Raw genomic sequence first — 24138 nt, forward strand, 5'->3', positions numbered from 1 at the left:
ATATGTTACACTACCCTATCTATTTCGGTGGAACCAGTCAAATTAGCTTTAAGACCGCAACTGGTTTGGCTACTGATTCCATTTTTACAACATTCCTACTACTTAACTATGAAGGAAGATACACGATGAATACATGGAACTAGGGGTGGCATCGAACTGAGTCGGTTCGCAAATAGCTCAAGTTTGGCTCAGTTTAGTTCGAAATTTTCCGATCTCGAATTAAGTTCGAGATTGGATTTGGAGTTCGATGAATGCCACCTGAAGAGTTGAGGCCCAAAGAGTCGAGACTCCTCTTCCTCTCCATCGATTTTCCCTCAAGAATAACCACAAAATCAGAGCGATCTTGCCTTGTCTCCCATTTCTTTGCCATATTCGTCTTCGCTCTTCGCCGCCTTCACTTTTCAACATCTTCATTTCTATAGCTTCTTTTAGGAGGGTGTATTTCTCGCAGCAGGAATCAGAGCTCATCCACAGAATCGGCTAGTACTCCAAATTGAAAATTTATCACAAGAGAAATTCTGGTGAGAAAATCATAAATCATTGAACTCCTCATTGATTTGTTGTTGTAATCAAGTATGTTCTTCACCTGTTCATCTTTTATTCTCCTAATTTTCATTGGGCTAATAATTTCTATAATGATCAAGGATTTTTCATGCTCTCCGGTCACTATCCAATCATTCCTTTGATCCGGGAACCTCAAGCAGAATACCTCCCTCTCATCTCTCAATTCCCCACTAGTCTTCCTCTTTCAATCACGATAGAAGCTCCATCGTGATTTTATGCAAGATATGATTGGCAAAGCCTGCTTTCATAAATAGAGAGGGTTGAGAGAAGATTTTACCTCTCCTTATTAGGGTAAAATTGCAAGGCCTCTTAAACTATCTTGATGAAACGTCAAATGCGAGTAATAGTGGAATTGAATGATAAAAGGGGGTTTAGGGAATGCTTGTTCATTTTGCAATCTTGGACTAATGAATGTTAAATAAAATAGGTTGTCATTTACTTGTCTTCTCTGTTTGTTTTATGGTATTTGGTAGATGCTTATGCCTTTGAGACAGTGATCTTGAATGTCCACTATGGTACTTTAAATCATTGTTCAATTATAGCTTTGAGGAGTAGGTAAAAATGAGGCTTTGTGGCCTAATGGTAAGGCACCACTGTTAGTACAGATTTATGGGTTCAAATCTGGTCATTTCACATCTCTCTTAGCCTACTTGTTTTTGTTTTTTTCTTTATCTTTTGTATTCTCGTTATATGTTTTAACCAAGGGAAAGTGACCGTTATTGCTAATGTATGTTTTCTTACTGTCTTACATGTTACTGATGTGTTTAGGGTTTAGGGTACCATCATTGACAAAAATTTGTACCCATTTTGATGCTCAGCTGCATGACTTGCTTTCTTCCATCCCAATCAATCATATATTAGGTCCATTGTCAGGGCTCCCCTTCAGAAATTGTATTTCTTCTTCAACCTTTTTTCTTCTCAACGCAAGAGCTTATTCTAGTAAATCCAAATTTACAACTTAAAGTATTGGTCCTAGTCTCACCTTCCTATATTATAACTTATTGATGATCTCATTGAAGATAAAATGATATTTATCAGTTAAACCTCTAAATGATTTATCAGCTAAACCTCTGAATGATTTATTAGCTAAACCTCTTAATTATTATTGAATAAAAATTATATATAATACTATGCAATATATATGAATAATTTTATGCAGAGAGCATAAACAATTTTATGCAAGATTTATGTAGGAGACATGCCCAATTTTATGTAAAAGTCATGAGCAATTGTAAGTAAAATTTATGCATAATTTTATATACAATTTATTTAAAATATATTTTATACAAAATTTTAAATATAAATAAAAACTCGAACTCGATTAAAATTATTGGACTCAAAATCGATTACAATTTTAGATTCAGCTAGAACTCAAGTTCAAAATATTTAAATCAAACCCAACTCGAACATAGACAACTTCGGGCTTAGCTCGATTCGATATCACCCTACTTGAACCTCTAGAAGTTTTTTCCTTTTCTGTTTATCATTACTTTGAAATGGAGATATCAATGGATTCACACCTGGAATGGGAATTGGCAGAGCCTAATGAAGTTGTACATCCAAAAGTCGGGCATTAGCTTGGAGCCTTTAACTATACAACAAAATTCTCCTGGATCCATATCAACAAGATCAATCTTCGATGCTCACATCCATTTTTCGAGTTTGCGATTGGAACATATCAGCAATATCAGCTGATGTGCTGCAGTCTTCTGGTTTCCTATCAACTGCTGATTGTATGAACCTTGGGAACCTGATTGAGACTCCTCGAGAAGGGTGAATCAAACCCATTGCAGCATGGTGTACTGGCGAAATGGTGAAATCTGCAATTTAAAATTGCAAAGAAGTTTTATGTAATGTAAATGAAAATAAGTTTCTTGAAAACCTGAAAATTTTGGAAGGCCAGGACTCTCGCATACCTGCACCTCTTATTTCCCAAACAAGCTCAGGCGAAAACCATACGTCAGGCACTTCAGCTGTCTGATAGTAAGGTGGTTTTCTGGACAAGATCTTGTCACCAGAAAAGAACTCCTTCATCTGAAATTTGATATGTCAATCCTCCAATGAGTAATCGAAAACCTTAAACTTCCCCAACAAACTGGGCCATCCTCAACGGAAGCCAACAAACTTCAGGGTTGTTCAATCAAAGAATCAAAATTCTTTAGAATAAATAAGAACGACAACTAAGAAGATTTTCTCCCTAAGTGATTGTACCCCTGTAGCATTAAGAAAGTTGTGCCGATTAGTGATGGCTAAAAGCAGTAAGTTCAGTACTGCAGCACAGCCTTTTTTTATACTGGTAACTTACTGCACAGAGTTTAAGTCAACATAAAAAAGTAATAATGATAAAAGATTTTTGCTGTTTGATCTCTATCTGCAGATTGAAAGCTCTTCTGAAGAACAGAAATTGTATAGATAGGCACTTTTGCCTAGTGTATGGCACATAATTGATTTCACTGAAGCATTGCCAAACATTGCAGCTACAGTTATTGGATAAGTAACAATTACAAGCAAGGGTAACAGAGATCTGAAACTACGTCATGCAGCTTATATCTCTAGTAGCACATACCAGCTTCAAAAGGTTCTCACATAAGCTCACGGACATGATGAATTGTTATTTATGGAAAAGAGAAAAACTTTATTGACTTGATGTAATCAGAATACATGAACCCCTATTTATAATAAAGAAAAGTAGTAGAATCTAATTACAATTAAACTATCTTTGTCCCAATTACACCCAAACTTTAACACTTAAAGATAAGTCCTAGCAAATTTAAATAACTCAACATAAATAGAAGACTAACATAACTAAAATACTTTTAACTTGAAACTCTTCGGATAGACTAGCTTCCATAATAATTTTGGCTATGTAAGACCTCTTATTGTGAGAGTCAAGTAAGACTCTTCCATATTTTTTCTTCAACACTACCCCTCAAGTTGGAGTTTATAACTTCAGCTTACAATGAAAATTATTCTTGGTCTTCAATTTTCTTTCGTTAAAAAACATTTCTCACAAATACAATTCTTCATAGATGCAAAAACTTCGTCTTTTGTGCTCCCCCTTTCTTGAATATTTTGGTCACATAAAAGTTACCATAATATATGGAATAAAATACCTCTTTCTTGGACTTCTTCTTCTACTTCTCCTCTTCAAACTGGAAGGTAATGTCAGTGATCTCAGTTTGAAACAAATAACATAGATGTGGTAATAATTTCCTCCATCACGGTGTCCCAAGGATAAGTACAAAATTGGACACAAACTCTCAAAAGGTAAAAATGGGTGATAAAACAAAAGTCGAAACCAACATCAAAGGATTTCGAACAAAAATAGTGACAACAATCACTAAAGTGGGTAATGTCTATCATTCACAAGACAACAATAAAAAAACCTAAGGGTACCAATAAAAAGTTTCAATGGACTTAAAAACACCCATATATATATAAAGGTTAACCAACCAAAGTAATACATAAGAGGTTGGCCCAAAGGAGTATGTGAGAGTAAAAAAATGATGGTAAGAGAAAGGTAACCGAAATGGGGGTAAGTGAGATATTTTCCTGATATTGTTGATCAATAATAGCAACTCAAAAAGTAACACAAAAAATTCGGCTTAAATTTGGATTTTTCAATACAACAGGATACCAACATGATCTTTGATTCTTCCAATGCGAATATATCCTTAAATATAGATCAGATTGATATGAAATTTTCTCCTTCTAAAACTAGACTTAAATACCTTTCATCCAAGTATAACTTTTCTTCATAAAATTTATTTCTTTTGAGATAAATAATCTGATAGATTTCAATCTTTGTAATCTGGCCGAACTAAGTACTATTTTCCCTTTTGCCAGCATGACCATTGACTATTCCAAGATCAATCTCTCCATATGAAAAATTCAAATCAAGGATTGGTTGAATAGGTAAGAGAATAGACTTATAGATCTTTCTTTTGATATATAAATCTCCATATAAAGTCTCTTTCTTGATAGCATAAAATGGCTTGAAAATTGAAACTTTTTGTTGTTGATCAAACCTCTCTTGCAGTCTGACCTTTGCTGTTTCAAATATAAATTTCTCTTTGTAGAAAACTCTGATTGCCAAAATTCGATTTGCATTGGAAATTAGACTTGAATATCTTTCCGTCAATATATAATATGCAATATGAAAAGCTCACTGTAAAGGTGAAAAACGCAAAGCAAAAAACGGGTATAAGGGCTTAAAAGAAAAAAAAATAGATACGAACCTAAATTGCTAGAGATAACAAATCAAAAAAGGATCACATTATCTATGTGGGTTGACCAAGTCAACTCAAAGAACCTGCTTTGATACCATGTGAAGTTGGGTCCAAGGCTTATCCCAAAATGACTAGCCAACTTAGGAAGCCTATTTTCTAACTAATAAACTCAAAATCTTTGTACTCACTAATCGATGTGGGACTAACTCCCTCTCACGTGTAGGCCCTATTTTGTTGCTCTGATACCATGTTGAATTTATGGAAAAGAGAAAAACTTCATTGACTTGATATAATCAGATTATATGAACCCCTATTTATAATAGAGGTAAGTAGTAGAGTCCAATTACAATTAAATTACCCGTGTCCCAATTACTCCCAAACTCTAACACTTAAAGATAAGTCCTAGCATAATTAAATAACTCAACATAAATAGAAGACTAACATAACTAAAACACCTTGAAACTAAAACTCTTCGGTGAGACCTGTTTCAATAATAATTTTGACTCTGTAAGACCTCTTATTGTGAGAGTCATGTAAGACTTTTCCCATATTTGCTCTTCAACATGAATTATTTAAAAAATGGATTAATCCCCAAAGAAGATTCAAAGTGCATCCCTCTTTGATGAAAGAAAACTATATTTCCAAACGAATAGTCAGGAAGGCCAATGGGCTTGTTTCAGCCATACAATTACATCCATGGTTTCTAATTGGATTGTGAAATTTCATGAACATAAGAGAGAATGGGGGAGGAGAGAGAGTAAAAGAAAAGTCTCACATTGAATTGCGAGAATAGGTTCATTAGGGTTCCCTCTTCTTTACTATTTATAACATAAAACAATGATAAAAGACCCTAAATGCTCTTGCTCCCCTTTCACCCTTAAAAATAAGATTCTATAAAAAAATGTTTTCCTAGAAACTCAAGTAAATAGAAATAACATCTTGTAACATGGATTATACACCTTATGTATTGTCCTAGTTTTATTTGATCCTCAAGGTGGCAACGCACATAAAGAGAGCTGGAAAATGTACAACCACCTGATCACCTGGCTCACCCATTTTAGTGCCTTTTTTTTCTAATGAAAAATCAGTCCCCTTCTCCAGTGTAACAGAGATAACTAAAATACTAACTGTAGAGGCTGAAAATTCCTTTACCAAATTTGATTACTTAATAAATGCAGCAAAAGACCTCTTATGATGTTATCAGGACCAAGTCAGATTAAAGGGCCAAGTTTCTTTATTCCCTTCTCAGTATAAAGATACAAGTTTAGCCCCAACTCTCGTGAGACCACACACTAATTAATAATAACATGATCATACAATAAATCCCATTTCAAGAATAACATTAATAATAATAATAACAATAATAATAATAACAACAATTTTTTTTATTATACATTAGCTTGATGTTTTAAAACTATTTTTTTTAAATGAGATGTTTTAAAACTATTGAAACTATGAATAACCTTTCAATTTATTTGGAGCAGAGCATCCAAAGTTCAAACCTAAGAAAGCGCGTTCAAATTAAAGAAATATATAAGAAATACAAGATTAAATACTTTCTCAATTAGTGCTCCACATCTTACTGTAATTTAACTAATCTTTGATACAAGTAGAACAATATTATATCAGCAATATAGAGCTTATTTTCTACTAATTTTTGTTTTATGAAATCTTTTTATCTGCATTTCCGTGTGACCAAATTTGGTTTGGGTTACCTTTCTGTCTCTTCTTCCAATATGACTCAGACTTTCAGGTGTCCAGCACAGTTCTCAATTCCAATTTAAGTGAACCTTGCATGAATTTCTATAATTTGTTCTACTTGCACACAAATTGTTGTTACCTCTGCATAGAAAGCATCTGAAAATCCAGACATCACACGACAGACACTTTGGAAATCTTCAGTATCAGGATTGTAGCATGCCATGAGATAAGGACTAAACCTGAAACACGAGAACAAATAAATATCATTTTAGTCATCAATTGAGATTTTTGTTCTTATTACCAATCTACATGAAAACAAAATAAAAGAAACACTTAAACCAAGTAATACCATCCCGCTTTTCTCCCGTTGCCATGCCAAGCCCCAATAGGAACTAAATCTATACTATCATTCAAACCATCCAGATAATCTCGTTTGACCTAAATAAATGGAAGTCATTGTAAAATTGCACTTATGCAGCAAGCAACGAATTGAGTATCTGAAGTTACAGAACTACCTTTAGCCATGAGTCTGTACGTTTGGATGCAGCATATCCAGCATTGATGTCTAGAGATTTCACCAAGATCCCCTCACAAGATGAGTTAAATGCATTTTCCAGAAAGGAGTTCACCTTGGTCAGTGTAGCATCAGCAGTTGGGAAAGATTCATCTGCTTCCACCTAGAATATATTCAATAACAAGAGAAAGCTTTCAGAAACATTAGCTAAAAGATTGAAACAAGTGAAGGCAGAATCATAAGGTCATAAAATGATCTTAAACAAATGAACTTAACTGTTATCTCTTTGGCAAATTCAAGGCAACCAAACTTTTCCTCATGAAACAAACCTTTCAAATCTGTGACGTTCAAACATGGGATAAGTATGTTAATGTTTCACACAATCATATCACCTTCAGCAGTGAAGGTTATTTTGAAAAAAAAAAAAAAACATGTGCATAATAGGTCAGAGTAGAAAACATACACTTTCGCCTTTCTCTCAAGGGAGAAATCAGCAGCCTGCACAAGCGAATTTCTTAAACTGTATTATATCAATTTGTAAGGTAATAGAAGCTTGAAACATTAGGAGTGTAATATCAATTATCTTTTTAATGTCATTGACAGTTATAAGTTTGTCCCAGAAAAAAGGTTTGTCCCAATATCACGGAATGTCAGATGCTTCAACCATATGGGACTGACCAAATCCTGGTCAAAACTGGCTTGGACCATTGGGAAAATGGTGGAAGAGGGGGTGGGGGGGTGTTCAAGTCTCACCAGAGGGTGAAGGAGGAGTGTATGTGTAATCAACATTTGAAAAGTCTAGATGACAATATAATATTTTCTTTTTTGCACATCAACATAAAAATATAAATTATATTATAAGGTTTTTTATTTTGAAAGGATATTTTTTATAAAGAATAACAAATCAATATATCTAAAATTTGGTAATGAAGAATAAAGCAAATATTTTTCTTGAATGTTAAGGACACTACAACAAATAATGGATAGTAAAGAAATATAATCACATGAGATAAGGTTGGATCAGTACTGCTTCCCATTCGTAAACATGATATCAAAGATAAAGACACAAATATCAACCTGCACAATGAGAACAAGGGTTTAGGATAAGTATTTATTCCAAAAATTTCAAGTCTAAACTCGAAATGTTAGGATTCACTGGCTGGCCATGTCTAGGAATATATTAAACTCGACCACAAAGTTGGCTGGAACATATTCAGGTATGTACAAATTCAAGTACTAGTAAAAATTCTAATAATTTCAATCTTCTAAAACTCCAATTTTTCAATATCCTTTTTAAGAAATGGCAACATATCAATAAATTAGCCATCTGGTATCTCACTCACAAATTTCTAAAAAAAAAAAAAAGTTTATCTTTAAGTCTCAGCTAAGGATTTGGTTGTTATGCGTGTAGGTAATCAACATTCCAAAAAGACTGAAAGATGTCCTGAAGCAAGGATAACAGCTATGGACTAGTTTCCCCTCCTCATATCCAATGCATGTACGATATCATATGCAACTGTAAACTTATGTATCAGTCCCTGTATGCTATAATTGTGTGCATATGAATACAGCGATTTGCAACTATGCATCAGATAACAGGAATTATTACTAATTGCATAAAATATATAAAATGAGACCTTATACGTTATCAATAAAAATATCAAATGTTTGAGGGAATGTTTTTAAACACAATCTGGAAGGTCAAACCAAATCAAAGCAGAACATTACGCATAAGATGATATTTCCTAGATCACTCAGATCCAGAAGACCTGGAACATCCAGTTTGAACAATCACTTCAATTTGCTTGAAAAAATAAATAAAGAAAAAATAAAAAAATAAAAAAATGAACAAGACAGAAAAGGTTTCCTCTTTCTAATTTAATTAATTTTCTGTTATAAACTCTTATCCAGTGCCAGTTTAATTGGCTTCGCATACATTCAGCCACCCCACCATGTTAAAGTTCACTTGCTAACCTATTTGATTGCATCAAATTATGATGTCCATCCAACACCCCATCCGATTGGAATGCAATCAGATGCTTTTAGCAGGTAATACTTGTAAGGATGAAACATGAAGAATCTTTGCACAATTGCAAAATCGCTTCTATCGAACCAAACATCAACTTATATACAAAAATTAAGAAAAAAGCAGTTATCCACAGAGGAACCAGAAAAATAGTGCCAGGATATGAAGAAAGGGACCTTTATGTTATCCAATGTTATTAAGGAATCTCTGCCCCCTCTCTCTCGTGAAGATAGTTGCTGGAAGCACAGAAGTTTGTTGTCATTCTTCCTATCAACTGCAACCACCTGGCAACAAGATAAAAACTAACATAGAAGCAACACATAGAAAGAAGTAAAAATGTAGGAGTAAAAAAAAACCATTTTTTTTTCGCAAACAAAAAAATAGAAAAAATGCACTCGTCATCAACAAGAAAATCCAAGGAAATTATTTTAAAAAATCCATGGGAACTCATAAGAACCATAGCATCTGCAAATATTCCACTACCTCTGCGTCTAATATGAAAGTCTTGGCAGCAGGATTACAAGATTCTTTGATAATATTCACCACATCTGGGAACTTAGATGTTGCTTCTTCCCCACTTCGTGAGAAGACTTGCACACGCCCATCTTCTAATTTATGAATTTGAGCACACTGGCCATCATACCTGCCACCGAATTGATAATATTTGTTAAAACTTGCAATGCAGTGTCCACTCAATTTTTTGTCTCACATGAAATGATGGAATGTTTGCAGGCATGGTCTTGAATTGGGATTTACCGATTTAGTTTATCAGTGCTATAGAATAAGGGTGTTTCCCAACAGACACGATACATAATGGAATGAAGACACTAGACTCAATCTAGGAAACAACTGATAGAGCTTCTCTGGTGATAGAAGGCCAAGCCAAAGGTGCCACTCAGAAGAAGAGACAAAAGATTGCAGCTCAATATTGATCGAGCACTCCATCAAGATGGTTATCTTTTTCATGTTCACCTCTAATCACCTTCATCAAGAGATCCAGACAGAGCCAAAGTAGAACTAGCAGTAGAGGACGATGAGGCCTGCAGTTCAGAAAACTGTGGATACCTATGCAAACTGCTGCAGCAACATACAAAGATTCTCTTTGCTCGCAATCACACTTCTGATTCAACGCTAGCAGTTAGAAAAACACGAGCAATGGTGTCCTCAATGTAAGGTTCTTCTCTACTCACCAATACTTAGAGTACAAATAAACTCATACTCCTAGCCCAGTGCATGGAGGAACAGACCACACTTAATCGTGGTATCAAAGGGTCTACTTGTAAGTAGGCCTCTACCCGGGCCTCTACCCAAAATTATTCACATGTAGGAGTCAGCAAAACTAATACATGAGGGAGAGTATTAGAATAATCACACACAAATCCAAGATTAGAATGGTCTTGTGCTTCCTTGACATGTCTTCTACTTTCCTTCCATGAGACCTTCCTCATATGAGACTTCCTCCATGAGACTTTGTTTAGGCTCCCACGAGACTTCTTCTTTCACAGAAATCAAACATCTATAGAAAATTAAAATCTATTTCTATTATTTTTCTTGAAAATGAAAATCTATATATTATAACTTACTAGAGTGCTTCACCAGCCCCTTATTTTAATTACATTTTTGTACTTCTGAAAGGAGTTATATAAGAAGACAAGAATGCAAAAATGATATTTTGATATTTCAAAAAGGAATTAAATAAGTGGTCAAGAAAAACTTTGTGGACATATATGCACAAGCTTTAGGAAAAACATCTTTTAAACCTTAAAATGATAATAACTTGCTCTAACTATGCTCTAGGCAACCTCTGAGCACTCTCTCTCGTTCCACAATACAATGCCACCCTATCAGTTAATTCATTCATCAAACAGGAGGACGAGGCCATATTGAGCCAGCCTTTAGGCACCTATTACTTAAGGCACGCTAGCACGCTTACATTTTTCAGCAAGCGAAGAAAACTATAGTGCTACCATAAGCTTTCTAGCTAGTCGTGAAAGCTTACATTTGGTGCTTTCGAGCCAACAAAGAAAACTCCAACGCGTGCTAACACACAACAGCTTTTGCCAACATGATCATCCCTTGCGCAATGAGAAGTACAATTCAAGAGGCTGCCTAGAGCGTAGTTAGTAAGCAAGTTATTTTTCATTTTACGATTTAAAAGATGTTTTTCCAAAAGCTTACACATATATGTCCACAAAGTTATTATTGACCTCTTATATAATTCCTTTTTGAAAGATCAAAATTGCACATGAATTTCAAGAGGTTGCCCAGAGCATAGTAAGTTATTTTTCATTTCAGGAAATAAATTCCAGAGTATACCAGACATTGCATGCATCAAGGGTTGCAGAGAAATAATAGGTTGAAATAAGATAATGGTTCTTCCATTTGCACTCATAATCAGGTAAAGGTTATTCAATTTCTGTTTATAGGCAAGGCCATCCTATTTCAGTTTATTCATTACAAGGAAAAGACATTGCACCAAAGAAGTATATTAGAAGGAATAATTAGAGTAATTTAATTTACTTGGTTTTCTAGAGAAGTAATTTCTAGTAGAAAATCGTTTCCTAGGGTTAAGAGACTGCAGGGACATGAATGTAAGTTTTTATATTATTTAAAATATAAATAGGGGAAAAGTAATTTAATTTACTCGGTTTTCTAGAGAAGTAATTTCTAGTAGAAAATCATTTCCTAGGGTTAAGAGGCTGCAGGGACATGAATGTAAGTTTTTATATTATTTAAAATATAAATAGGGGAAAAGGGCCTTAATCTCTCCTATCTTTTTTCTTTCGACAAAATTTAACATGGTATTAGAGTAGGTCATCTAGGTCTATGGATTGACAAATCAACTTACAAAGACGATGAAGCAAAGCCTTTTCTCTCGAGAGTGATTCTTAGGTCTTAGTTTCTTTTGTTTAATGGCTAGTTCTATGTCTATAATTTATTTTTATCTTGTATGTTTTGCTTGTTATAAAATTCTCGTTTGTTTTGTTATATCTTTTGACCTATTAATCTTCGTGAGTTTCATCCTCTTCAATGATTTTGATTAGAAATAGGGCATTCACAGGCCATGTCCATAATCTTTGACTTTCTCTAGTATTTGCAACCGATGTGGAAGATGAACAAGGTAAAACAGAACAAATTCTTTTGATAGTTATTTTGCCAAAGAGTGTGTTGTGAGAGAACCACAATTTCGTCTCCTAAACCCAGTAGTGGAGAGTAGCAGCCATCTGAATTGCTCTAAAAACACATCAGACTTCAACTGAGAATTTTTTTCCAGAGACTGGTTGTACTCAATGGGTCCACACTTTCATCTCCCGCGATATTGTAGTTTACTCAAGGATAATAGAAGTAAAGGCCTGTTATTACCATCACAAGGATTGAAGAGACGGTTTGCAAAGAGTGGAATTGAAGAGCTGTTGGTGATGCTGTAATTAGTGTCAGCATTGTAGGAGTTGGAAGGATTGGTTCAAGCTGTTGTGTTTGAAGAAATTTAAAAGCATCAGATCGAAGAACAGAGCCACTCATGTTGTGGGACTGTGTCTACACCCATGAAAAAAACAAAAATGAAGATCCCAAGTTGGCCATGGCAATGAAAGTGTAAGTGCTTTGTACAAAGCATACAATATCAACCAAAGCCTTGCTTCTAACATCAATTCAAATTGTACACTTTTGAGAATAAGAGTGTCCAATTAACATCCAGAGCTTGGTGACAGAGAATTCAATCGGGTCCATCAAGGGCCCATATAAGCTTTATTTTGAAGCTGCTTTGTTTTGGAGATGCTCTTGTCCAACAGTCCAGCAACTGCAATCGTTTATTCTGGAGGTAAGAGTTGTTTTTGCCAAAAGTTTTTCACTCGTGGGACCATGGGAATCAAGTCTTTCTTTCACCAAAATACTTGATGATCTTATGTCTGTTGTTCCTGTTGGAATCGTACGGTCACTTACAGGTATATCTCCATTGTATTAAATTTATCTTTCAAATTTCCAGTCAGATTTTGTTGATTTTCTGATCAAAACTTAGGATGAAAAGTTGGGACAATTTCTGGTTAGTTCAATGGTGATTTAATGGGTGTTTTTTTATCGGCTAGTTAATATGCTAGTCATTTTTTGGGATTATTCTTTTTAGTGGTTCTACCTTTACTGTCTCATATTGATAGGCGCCTTGGCTTAATCATGTTTCTAGCACATATGCCAATAGTGGTCCTTCCATATGATTTTTTGTATTGACTGTTAGCTTTTTACCTGTCTCCCATGCCATCTCATACCATGAAGTTGACTCTCCTTTATTTGCTAAAGATCAAACTCATTTTTTTTCTAGAACTCCTTGTTTTTTGTTCTATTGGTTTAGTATTCATCTCTAGTTCGAACTTTGTCTTGAAAAATTGTCTCAAGTTTTTGGGTGTTGAGTATATCAACCCCCTTTATTTGAGTTCCTTGAGTTGGTCTTCTTACTTTATATGGGTGACTTTATTATGTCCTTAGCAACTTATTTCTTGTCCTTCGATAAGGGTAAGTTTTTCTTACCTGGAAAGTGTTTAGCAGGCTGAAGTGGCTCCCCATCCTATTCAAGTTAGTTTTCATTCGGAATCCTAGTTTTAGCTTCGATTTTATCTATCACCATCCTTCTTTTTGCCCTTTTTTCAGTTGTATCCTATTGATAGGGTTTTCTACGAGTTACTGTATTTTCCGTTATGTTCCCCCTTTTTTTAGAGAGATGCATGTGTTTTTCTTCTTCGGTCCAAGTTAGAACTCTGTGTGCTTTTGCTCCCCAGTTTGAGAGGGATAAAATGGTGCTGGCTGAAACTTATTCTGAATCAAAGGTTTATTGACCAAAAATATCAATACTCCAAGTAAGGGGGAGAATAGAGGATGCAGAATTTGAAACCAAAGGGTGAGCTCAAAAGTAGGAGACCACAAAAGGAAACAATTTTTTAAGCTGTTGAAGCCATATGATGACCAAATATGTAATTCTTTTTATGTTTATGGGACTATGAGACAAATTTTGTAACAAGCTGAAGCTATACGTTTGATGGGGAGTGTTAGAAGGAATAATTAGAGTAATTTAGTTTACTTAGTTTTTTAGAAAATTAATTTCCAGTAGAAAGTCATTTCCTAGAGTTAAAGAGCTGCAGGGACATTTTTTATATTGTTTAAGTTATAAATAGGGGAGAGGGGACTATAAACCCTAAGCTCTTCCATCTTTTTTCTTCCGGCAAAATTCAACAAAGTATTTGTCAAGCTAATGTAAAGGGCCAAAAAAGTTTGGTCAAACCATTTGTCTCCTAAAACCATCTTCCAACTTGTTCACCCAGCTAATGCTAATGACAAAATCAAGAAGAATCCTCTGGTTTATCATTGGCATAGAAGAAGAGGAAGAATAAAACCATTAAGGACAAAACTAGATCCAAAAGTGGAGCTTTTTAGAAAGTAATCAACCCATATTTTATGATGAGCAAAATTTCAAGTTTTTTTTTTCGCCTCCCCGTTATGGTACTAAAAAATTTGGAGGATAATTTTTGCTTAGTTGGTGATGAAAATTCTCACAGTTGAATCATCCGCACCCCATCCAACAGTTGGCTCAAGCTTAATTTGAACAGAAGATGAAAAGGTAACTGAGGTTTGGCAACGAGGTGAGGCACTTTTACAGAGAGTGGTGAAAATACGATGCTAGAATATTTTGACGTGCTTAGACATGCAGACTCCACAAAGGCTGAATTAATGACCTCTTGCAAGGAATCAAATTTTATAATTTTTCCAAAGCAGTTGTATGATGATGACATGATCTACATCTTGTGTGGCAACTCTTTGGTGCATGTTGGCCTCTGTTCAAACATACCTTATAAGTATAAGATATTAAAACTCATATAAATTGAAATTTAGAAAAACATCATAGACCATATTCAGAGAAGCTTCTTAGAATTCAAACACATTGTACTTTCATTAAATTACTAGCTTGCTTCGGGGTAAATCCTTTCTGCAGATGAACAAGTTTTTAGTAATGAAACTTTCTCAAAGTACACGTGCATTAAAAGATCATAAAGTCCAAGCCAAACAAAAGAGATACATTTCTAGGAAAAATGACTTCAGACTATTACTAAACATTATCATCCTTGTTAAAAGAGACAGATGCATGTAATCACCTTGTCATGTCAAACTAGCATCAAACCTTATAACTAATGAAGTAAAACTTCGACTTATAATGAGACAACTAAAAGCAAGAGGATGAAAATAGCTCGAATAAGGAGAAACAGTAACATAAAGCTTACTTATACTCGCATGTGAAAGCTCTACCATGGAACACTTTCAGTGCTTGGTCAATCCCATTAGTAATTCTGACACAAACACCAAACATAAAAGTATGTCAAGTCAGTTTGACAAAGTTTCCATTTCATGGAGATTAAGATAGCATTTTTTACTCTTTCAAAATAAATAAATAAATAAAAAGATAGTGTTTACCTGGCAAGCATAGGCTGAATAGGTATGCCTGGTGTCACTGATAAAGTTGTTGAACAGAAATTGACACTGTTGCTCAAGAGAGAAGGAACAAGCAAATCCTGCTTCCATACATACAATGAGTGCATGCACAGAAAAAACGAGTAACGAGCTCTTAAAGAACAAGCTTCCCTATTTGAAGGACATCAACAGAAATGGTCTTTTTCATTTCATTGTCTCTCTTCCTCTAATGGCTCCTTCAACAGTGTTGTAACTTTGTAATTTCAATTCAACAACCTTTTTTTTTTCCAACTATCGTCATTTTTACAGTTTTTCTTTCCTTCATTTATCTTTGTCCGTTAACACTTTAAGGCCAACCAGATGTATAGATATTTGGTTCAACCTTCGTGTTTTAAAAGCACATCCAATAGCTTTTTTGTTTGTTCGGACTTGAAATCCTTTAGCCTGGTTAGAGTAGAACCCAAGACCTCGCACTACAAACCCCATGCGATGATTGAGCCAAGACCCAAATCATCACATCCAATAGCTTGAATGAGACACAGTTAAGGAAAATGCCACTTTCTCTCCTTTATGGTTGCTATAAAAGCAGAGACAGGCACAAAGCCATCCCAAGAAAACTCATGCGTAAGAGTGATATTAAAAGTAGGTCCTTGTGTTATGATAAAGTATACTTTCACTGTAGTCAGGTTTTATCTTGATTATTATGCCCAGATTAAAGATTCATGGATAGTCAACTAGAAAGTGAAAAATGAAAAAGACTGTCAAGGATAGAATTAGTAAAGATAAGAAAAGCATACCAAATTCGGAAGTATGCTGTAGGCTTCAACAACTGCTGCAGAGATGGACTAACCGAAAGAAAAAACAATCATTAGAAACATGACAAACTATTATCTTGAATTAGATTGATAGCAACTGCTACTGTAAAATCACATGAATTTGCCCAAAGCTATTTTCATCTAGAATTACCATAAGTAGAATGATGAATGCCTTAAAGTCACACACAAACGGAGGGTATGTAGAAAGTGATTAATCTTCAACTTAGAGACAGAATTAAGGCAATAAGAGATAACAAGTCAAGAAAGAGTTGATACAGCAAGAAGGGGGAACAAAATTTAGGGATGGCTGAGACCCTTTCCTCCTTACATCTTATTAACTTAAGACCATAAGTTACAAAGACTAAAATGCCTCTTTATCACTTATTTAAAAAGTAAATAATGTACCCACAACACAACTGACAGTTCTACTACACTGATACACTAGAATTAGTGTAAAATTTACAATTATACCCTCAGACATCAAAATGAGAAAAATACCCCCAAGAAACCAACTGTACTTCTCACCTGAAGGAGTGGTTTCAACCTTTCAAAAGCCCCTTCAAGAAGCACGTGAGACGAAGAATTCAGTACAGTAGCCTGTGCCAGAGCAGGGAGAACAGTTCTCATCATGGCCCCGATGCGCAAGTTACGGACCTATTTACCAAATTGAGGTAAGAATAAAAGTAAAATGCAGCATAATCAGATAAATGAAATAGAATTTATTACAATACAAATAATAATAATATTCAATAACAGTAGCAAAATAATGACTTTAGGGGATGTTAGTCAACATGAATCAGGAGATGAAGTTCACCCCAATTACTTAGGTCATTCAAAGAGAGCCAATGTCTGACGTCCGACGGGGGTCGATGATGGCTGCCATCGAACCCCCTCTGCGCGTGGCAGGAGGTTGAAGACGGCCTCCGGCACGCAGAAAATAGAATTAAAATTACTTATTGAATAAATTAATATTTTTTAATATATTGATAAAATAATTTATTTATTTATTTATTATATTCATTTTTTTATTACTGTATTAAATTTGTGATTTAAGAGTGATCAATTATTTTTGTTTAATTATTCCTTTTTTATGTTAAAATGTATCTTATGTTATTAATAAATAAATTAATTAATTTATTACATTCACTTCTATTATTTTTTACTTTTTATTTAATTTTTTTATAATTAATCAGTGCACAATTAATTGTCACACATAATTATTGTATTAATGTACAATAAACTGCAGTCATTAATTAATTTGTATATTAATATATTTTAATTCTATATTAAATTACTTATTAGTGCAATAATCATGTTTTTTTGGTTAATCTGGTGTTTAGGTAGATATGTTCTATTTAAGTATGTTATTACAAGTTACTCATTCTCTTGTTTACATCATATTTTTCATTTTGGGGCACTAAGACTGGAAATTGTATTCTTTTTTTTTTTATCAATATACGCACACCATTCATCCAAAAAAAAAAAACATTGGAAATTGTTTTCCAGTGCACTTGAAGACAAGGTAAGAAACAAAACAAGCATGAGGAGCTGCATATTATTCATGTTTTACCCAATACATTCAAACAATACATAATTACAAAGCTAAAGAATTACCCAATATACTGCTCTTATTAGATATGACAATGCATGGATACAAAGGACCAAATTAAGAACCAAGGATGAAGTACAGTGGTTTAGCTGAACAAGTTATGAACTTTTTTTCCTTTTCATGCTAGAATTAACAAGCTATAACCAACAACAGGACACAAAGCATTATATGTCATCACCAGAATGACCTCTCCTCACAAATAAGCATCCTAGCTGCAATTACTACTGCAATTTGAAATAAAAAATTGCCCACAAGCTCTCATAGAAAAAGCAACACCACGATAAAGAGAAAGACAACAATGGTATGGGAAAAAAAATTAAGTCATTTATCTTCAGTATATGACAATAATGTGAAAATTAATATGGGATCATTGAACTCCTAATAAATTCGAAAGTATCCTACCAAAGTTCGAACCAGGAACTTTATTTCCATTTCTCTACAAGAACGCATAAGGTTAACAATAAGGTTCTTCTTACGAGTTGTACTTCCACTGCCAACTTCCAAACTGGTGAACACAAACATGGTAGAAAAAGGAGGAAAAAAGCCATCTTAGACAAAGTTGCAAATAAATAAGAAGTATAAAGAGAAACACAGAGGAAGGTGTGAAAGATAAGGAACAACAAGGGAACAATCTAAATGCAACTAGAACTTTAAACAGAGTATCCATAGTAATAATTCAGTACAAAGAGAGCAATAACACCATGAACAGAGTATAAACAGGAACCCTAAAGCTTTAGATGAAAGGCACAAATTCCAACAGATTTCTCCAGCAAAAATCAGATGAAAGGCACAAATCCTTCTTGAAGCAAACTAATTGCAGTTTTGTGCAGTACAAAGCTGATAGCAAGCTACTTGCAATTTAGCAAAAATGGAGCAACATAGGGAAGAAGATGGTGCTTCCATTTCCTTCTTTTTACTCATCCTATCTTTGCTTGATTCAAAAGAATTACTCTTGATTACTTCAACATTAAATTATCTTTAACCAACAGTATGAGAGGAGCATAGGTGACTTCAGCCTTATCATAAATAAATAAAAATTAATTAATTTTTTCATTAATTCAGTACCTTATCTTTCGAAGAACAGAAAATACATCTCGAATTAAAAGTGGACGAGGAGTAACAAGTAAGGATTGTGTCTGACGGCACACTTGTGCCACATCACCTGTTTTGAACCAAAATCACCTCAAGAGATTAATAACAGATGCAACAAAAATTCCAAATTATGTAAGAACTGCAGCATACCTACCAAGGTCACCCAAATTATAATACATCTCTCTGATGTTGGACTTATTAGTTCCACATGCCTCTTCTATAGAGCTAGAGACCAGACTACCACCAATATTGAGTTCCTGAAACCATCATTTATGGTGTAATACAACTTTGTCAGTTTATGTCACCGGTGACTTGAGAATAACAAATAACATGGCAGAAGACATGGGGGGTTTCTAGTGTGAGGTCTTGGTTTTAAGTTGTAAAGGGCTTCAATATTCAAAAAAAAACAAAAACATAAGGCACAAGACAGAGCAAATAACCTTTTTGACTGCAAATTCACATCCCAGTACTTATTCTGGGCAAATCTCACCTTTTAATGACGTTTAGAATTGACAACTCAGGAGTAATCTCTAGAACAACAATTCTTGACAGCTAAAACAGAGAACAAGCAGTTTTGGAGATCTAACTAATAACCAAGAGATGGTGGTGTGATTTTACATTGTCAGCACAGTACCTAAATACTTGACTTTATAAGTTCAACTAAAAGCTATCTGTCCCATGGTTTTAAACTAAATCTAATAATCCATGCAATCATATATCTTTCTTTTGAAAAGTATGAAATCATATATTCATCTTGCAAAATAATAACGCAGCTGGAAGCTTGAAGATACGATGTGCAATCCTCATAACATGTATATTATCATAATTTCTTTCCCCTTGAACGAGTCTGTCTTCAATAACAAACAAATAAGAGCTCAACTTCATAATGGAACAAAGAGAGCAACATATTTTTTTCAACACACAAAAACACGTTAACATTAACTCTCATCATTGTTGAAAGGAAAACGATGCAACCGTCTCCTACACTTCTGAGATGAACATAAAGTCTAATTTGTTCACCTAAAATATAACCATTTCAAGCAAGAACTCAGACACACGGTCAACCAGTGAGACAGATGTAGAAATACAACAGGGAGGAAACTAAAACATTGTGAAGTTCAAGCTAAGATGGGCATTGACAAACCAAATTTTCATGATCAGCAGCTATCTTATTTGTGCAAAGGTACACTGCCGGTAGCACATCTCTGGGTGACAAGGCAAGCAAGCTGCACAATAGAGGATAAACAAGCATGCAGTACTGAGCAACTTTCGGTGAAACAACATGTAAGCCTATTGAATAACATCAAGTATTACCAAAGAAAGTCAAATAACAAGTACCAAGACCATCAATACAAACCTTCTGAACATGTTGGTCAACATTCCAACAGCTTTAATCTTGCCTCTTTCTTTCTCTACTAAATCAAAAGTTCGAGCAAGATGTAAATAGGGAGCCGGCTGATCAGTCATCCAGCAAGCTGCAAATAAACTTTCCAATCAAGAAAGGACAAATCTGGGCACACTTTCAGATCCGTGTAGTAATGTAAGTAGGTAGCTGTTGCCAGTTGACTTTTTTCTTAAATAATAACACACCGTGTACAGATACAGATTTTAGACCAGGATCCAGATCCTGACCTGTGAACATTGAAAACTTGCAAACAAGGCCCAGTTGCAGTTCAACATGTGAGTCCATGCGTGAGACTGTAACTCACTGTCATGACATGAATCATATGTGGATTACAGTCCAGTTTAGGATTTGATTCAATTGATTTTTTATATGAATCTCAACTGGGAATCTGGATCTTCCAAACCAGGTTCAGATGAAATGAAGATCCATAACTGGACCTCCTGCAACTGTCCGCATCCCAACCAAATCTATATAAAGCCCTACCTAGGTCTGGCCTGTTTACACTACTGTTTACATGCTGTAATAGAGGGTGCTTTCCTGATAACATTTTAACATAAGATACAATAACAAACTGTCAATGATAGCAAATAAATAACAGAAAAGACACAATTTAACAAACCGTGCTCAATGGGATAATACTTCTCCACAGATAGTGCAACTAAAGTTTCATTTTGATCTCCTTTTGAAAGTTCCACCGTAGATACGCCAATGGAAGCTTCCCTGGCACTATAGCAGCTAACATCTTCTTGTATTTGAGCTGATGTGCTGGGGGAACTTTTCTCATCAACATGGTCAAAGTTACAATTAGAGTTAGTATAATACATGTCTAATGCCAGGTTAATGTCTCCTTTTGCCTCCTTAATAATCATGGCAGCTTGATCTCTTGATATGGAACCGTTTAGAATCTGAGTAAAGTGATCTAATTGCTCTTTATATGACTCGGGCACCTCGTCATACAACAGGTTTTGCTCATCAAGACACTGCTTAGCTGTAGAACTGCAAAGTTCATCAGCCTGAGAAGCCTTAGGTACAACTTTTGAAAAAAACTTTGTTATCGTAGATTGTTTGCTTCCACTATAATCTACTGCTGACCTCGATCTTGTTTTCTTCTTTGGTTTATTGTCAAGCCTAGCACCCTTTTTTTTGGGTGAAAAGGTACTTGAAATGGGAAAGCTTGTGTTGCATGACTTCTCACCTTGACTTATTATACTTTCACCAATTAGAATGCTTTTACTAGACACTACTTCTATGTTGGAAGCAGAACGACTGAAACAGACCACTTCCTGGCAAGAAATAGTTTCATCTTTGGGGGCTTTTACTTGTTCATACAGCTCGGTTTCATGCTCATAAAAATCAGAGACAGCCTCTGCAATTTCTCCCCTTGACCTTGATAGCAAATCCGATATCTGATCCTGGGTGACCCAAAAAGGCAAACAATCACGGAGCTTTTCTGCTGCTCCATCCACATCTTTACCATTCTCTATGCTTGAAGTTTCCTCCACAGTTCCTTGCGCTGCAGAACTCAGAACTGCATCCAAGTCCAAAACAAGATTAGCTTTCGAAAATTCAAATTGTAAGTTGTTCTCCGCTTGTGCCTCTCGTTCTTTGCAAGAGCCAATCACATTACCTTGTGAATCCATTCTGTCACTGTTACAGGGCCTACTGTAGAACCCCATCAAGAATTCGTGTTTACAGCCCATCTCATCTACTAATCCAGTGAAGTGTTTCTTCATTGCAATAACATGTTTACTATCAAGTTTCTCAATATCTAAACCCACAGTAGGAACTACACTCTTTGGCCTCAAGAACCTCACATAATCTTTTAGCTCAAGATAGCTAGAATGTTCACTATATGGAACTAGATGGATCTCAAGCAATCCCTTTGTCTTAACCGCAAATCCATCTTTCTTTGCATCATATGTCCACCCACTAGGAACAAAACCAACGGCCTTTGAATACCCTCTTTCCAACACGATCTCCTTCATTTTTACAAAGTTCGGTCTAAAATAGGGCCAACTCTCACCCAACAAATTCCACCCAATTACGTGAATACAACTGGAAGAAGCATCTTCTGTGAAAATCCCGGAATCACTATAACCTAAAGCCCGTAAAATTGCCATCTTTTTATGATCCACGTGGACTAAACAATTGCATTTGCGTGAAATTTCCAACAGAATTCGCTCTTTTCCCACCACATACGTAGCAACAAGAAACAACACGGGCGCTTTTAAAGCTTCGTTTTCAGTCTTAGTCCTGCTTATAGTACTCACAATATAGTCGATAGATTCGTCTTGGGAAGGGAAAACAAATTTGGGGTTACAATATGTTGTATCTAAAAAGACTGCATCACAGCCCACAAATTGGCGAAGTGCTGGCTGCAGTTTCATTGATTCGCAATAGCGGAAATCCCCAGTATGGACATACCTTTCATCCCGACCGTCTTTGGCAGGGACCTTAAACAGAAATTGGACCGCACCTGGGCAGTGGTTTGCATCAACAAGTGTGACCTCGCACCCGTCAACGATAACAGTTTCGCCAAGCGATAAAGGCGCAACGAAATGATTTGATATTTTAAGAGACTCAATTAGCAGGCTCGCAGTGGTTATAGAACAGAATATGAGGCCTTTCGACCAACTAGAATTCAATCCAGTGTAATGATCGGAATGGAAATGGGAAAGGAAGTAAGAGACGGAGAAAGTGCCAGCGTTTTTGAAACCATCAACAACGAATCGCGTCCCGGGGATGAGTTTCGACCTGGGGAACTTGGGAGGAATAGCGGGAAGAGGAGTCTTCTGAGATAGGAGCGAGAAAGACAGAGGCGGAGAAACGTTGGGAAATTGGCGGGAAAACGATATAAATGAAGAAACAAAGAGATCGGAGGTTGATATGGTCCAGGTTGTAGCAGAAGAAATTGGAACTTCGGGAGTATCCATCAAATTGAGGGTCCGTATGTACGATGCATAGTCGTTTTGTGGCTGGATGCTGGGAAACAAGGTCGCCACTCTAGTTTTGCCGTCTGAAGGGACGAGGCCGACAGGTTACACGGCGCGCAGTGTAAATGCTCTGGCTATTCTGTGACTCCGCAGCTCCGCTATCGACAACTAGTCCGATTACACGACAAACAACTCGGAGGGCTTGTTTTGAACATACAGCAAAAATAATAATAATATATATACGGAAAAAAAATTCTGATGTCATGTAGTAGAGAATTATTAAAAAAAATATCTTCCTCTTTAATTAATAAATTTTCTCTCGTGATGGAATTTGAAGATAAAAAATAAATAAAAACTTGAGTTAATAATTTTTTTTCTTTGTATATTTAAACAAAATAAACTATATTTCTCGCGCATTTTCTCTCTTACTTTTCGTGGTCATCTAAACAAAAAACCTTTTTTTTTCTCCACGATTAAGTTGTATGCGAGGGGACGAAGTGTCCACTTGCAAAGAGTTTATAAACCCTGATTGATTGAGTCGATTAACTGGGTTCAACGATATCAGCTAGTTAATTAGACTCAACGACCCTAGTCCATTGCCTCGCCTATGGGCACATAAGACCTGTGAATAAAGGTTAAAATTGAGTAGATCCCACTAGGTTTGTTAGTTTAACAAGTAAATTGCATGACCGACCAAATCGCTATTGTGTGGGTATGAGAGGAGTACTTCTACTTAAGAAAGGGTGAGGTCTTCAACTCCTCTCATGGGTGACAATTGACATAGGATTACAAGAAAAAAC

General features: G+C 35.4%; 1 protein-coding gene across 5 annotated transcripts; it reads right to left on the reverse strand.

Moving 5' to 3' along the window:
• Positions 1-1998: 1998 nt before the first annotated feature.
• On the reverse strand, positions 1999-23436 carry LOC137940474 (DNA ligase 6). Of its 5 annotated transcripts, XM_068785558.1 has the most exons (20): positions 21025-23436; positions 20358-20475; positions 20145-20226; positions 19155-19257; positions 18974-19070; positions 18311-18413; positions 16825-16953; positions 16282-16329; positions 15488-15585; positions 15298-15363; positions 9518-9677; positions 9211-9318; positions 8036-8085; positions 7472-7506; positions 7285-7346; positions 7010-7171; positions 6844-6932; positions 6634-6733; positions 2481-2598; positions 1999-2384 (listed from the first exon to the last, which is right to left on the reverse strand). In XM_068785558.1, exons 1-20 carry the CDS (start codon positions 23336-23338, stop codon positions 2194-2196), a joined length of 4233 nt encoding a protein of 1410 aa, XP_068641659.1. In that variant the 5' UTR covers positions 23339-23436; the 3' UTR covers positions 1999-2193. The 5 variants fall into 5 exon arrangements, 3 of the variants coding, with proteins under 3 accessions (XP_068641659.1, XP_068641660.1, XP_068641661.1); XM_068785559.1 differs by lacking the exons at positions 1999-2384; positions 2481-2598; positions 6844-6932 and having other exon boundaries at positions 6647-6733; XR_011110323.1 differs by lacking the exons at positions 1999-2384; positions 2481-2598; positions 6634-6733; positions 6844-6932; positions 7010-7171 and having other exon boundaries at positions 7333-7346; positions 8013-8085.
• Positions 23437-24138: the final 702 nt, after the last annotated feature.

Source organism: Aristolochia californica, unplaced genomic scaffold (genome assembly GCF_029961685.1).
Source record: "Aristolochia californica isolate CCGP_79_NKW_82.1479 unplaced genomic scaffold, dmAriCali1.0.hap1 SCAF_9, whole genome shotgun sequence".
NCBI lineage: Eukaryota > Viridiplantae > Streptophyta > Magnoliopsida > Piperales > Aristolochiaceae > Aristolochia > Aristolochia californica.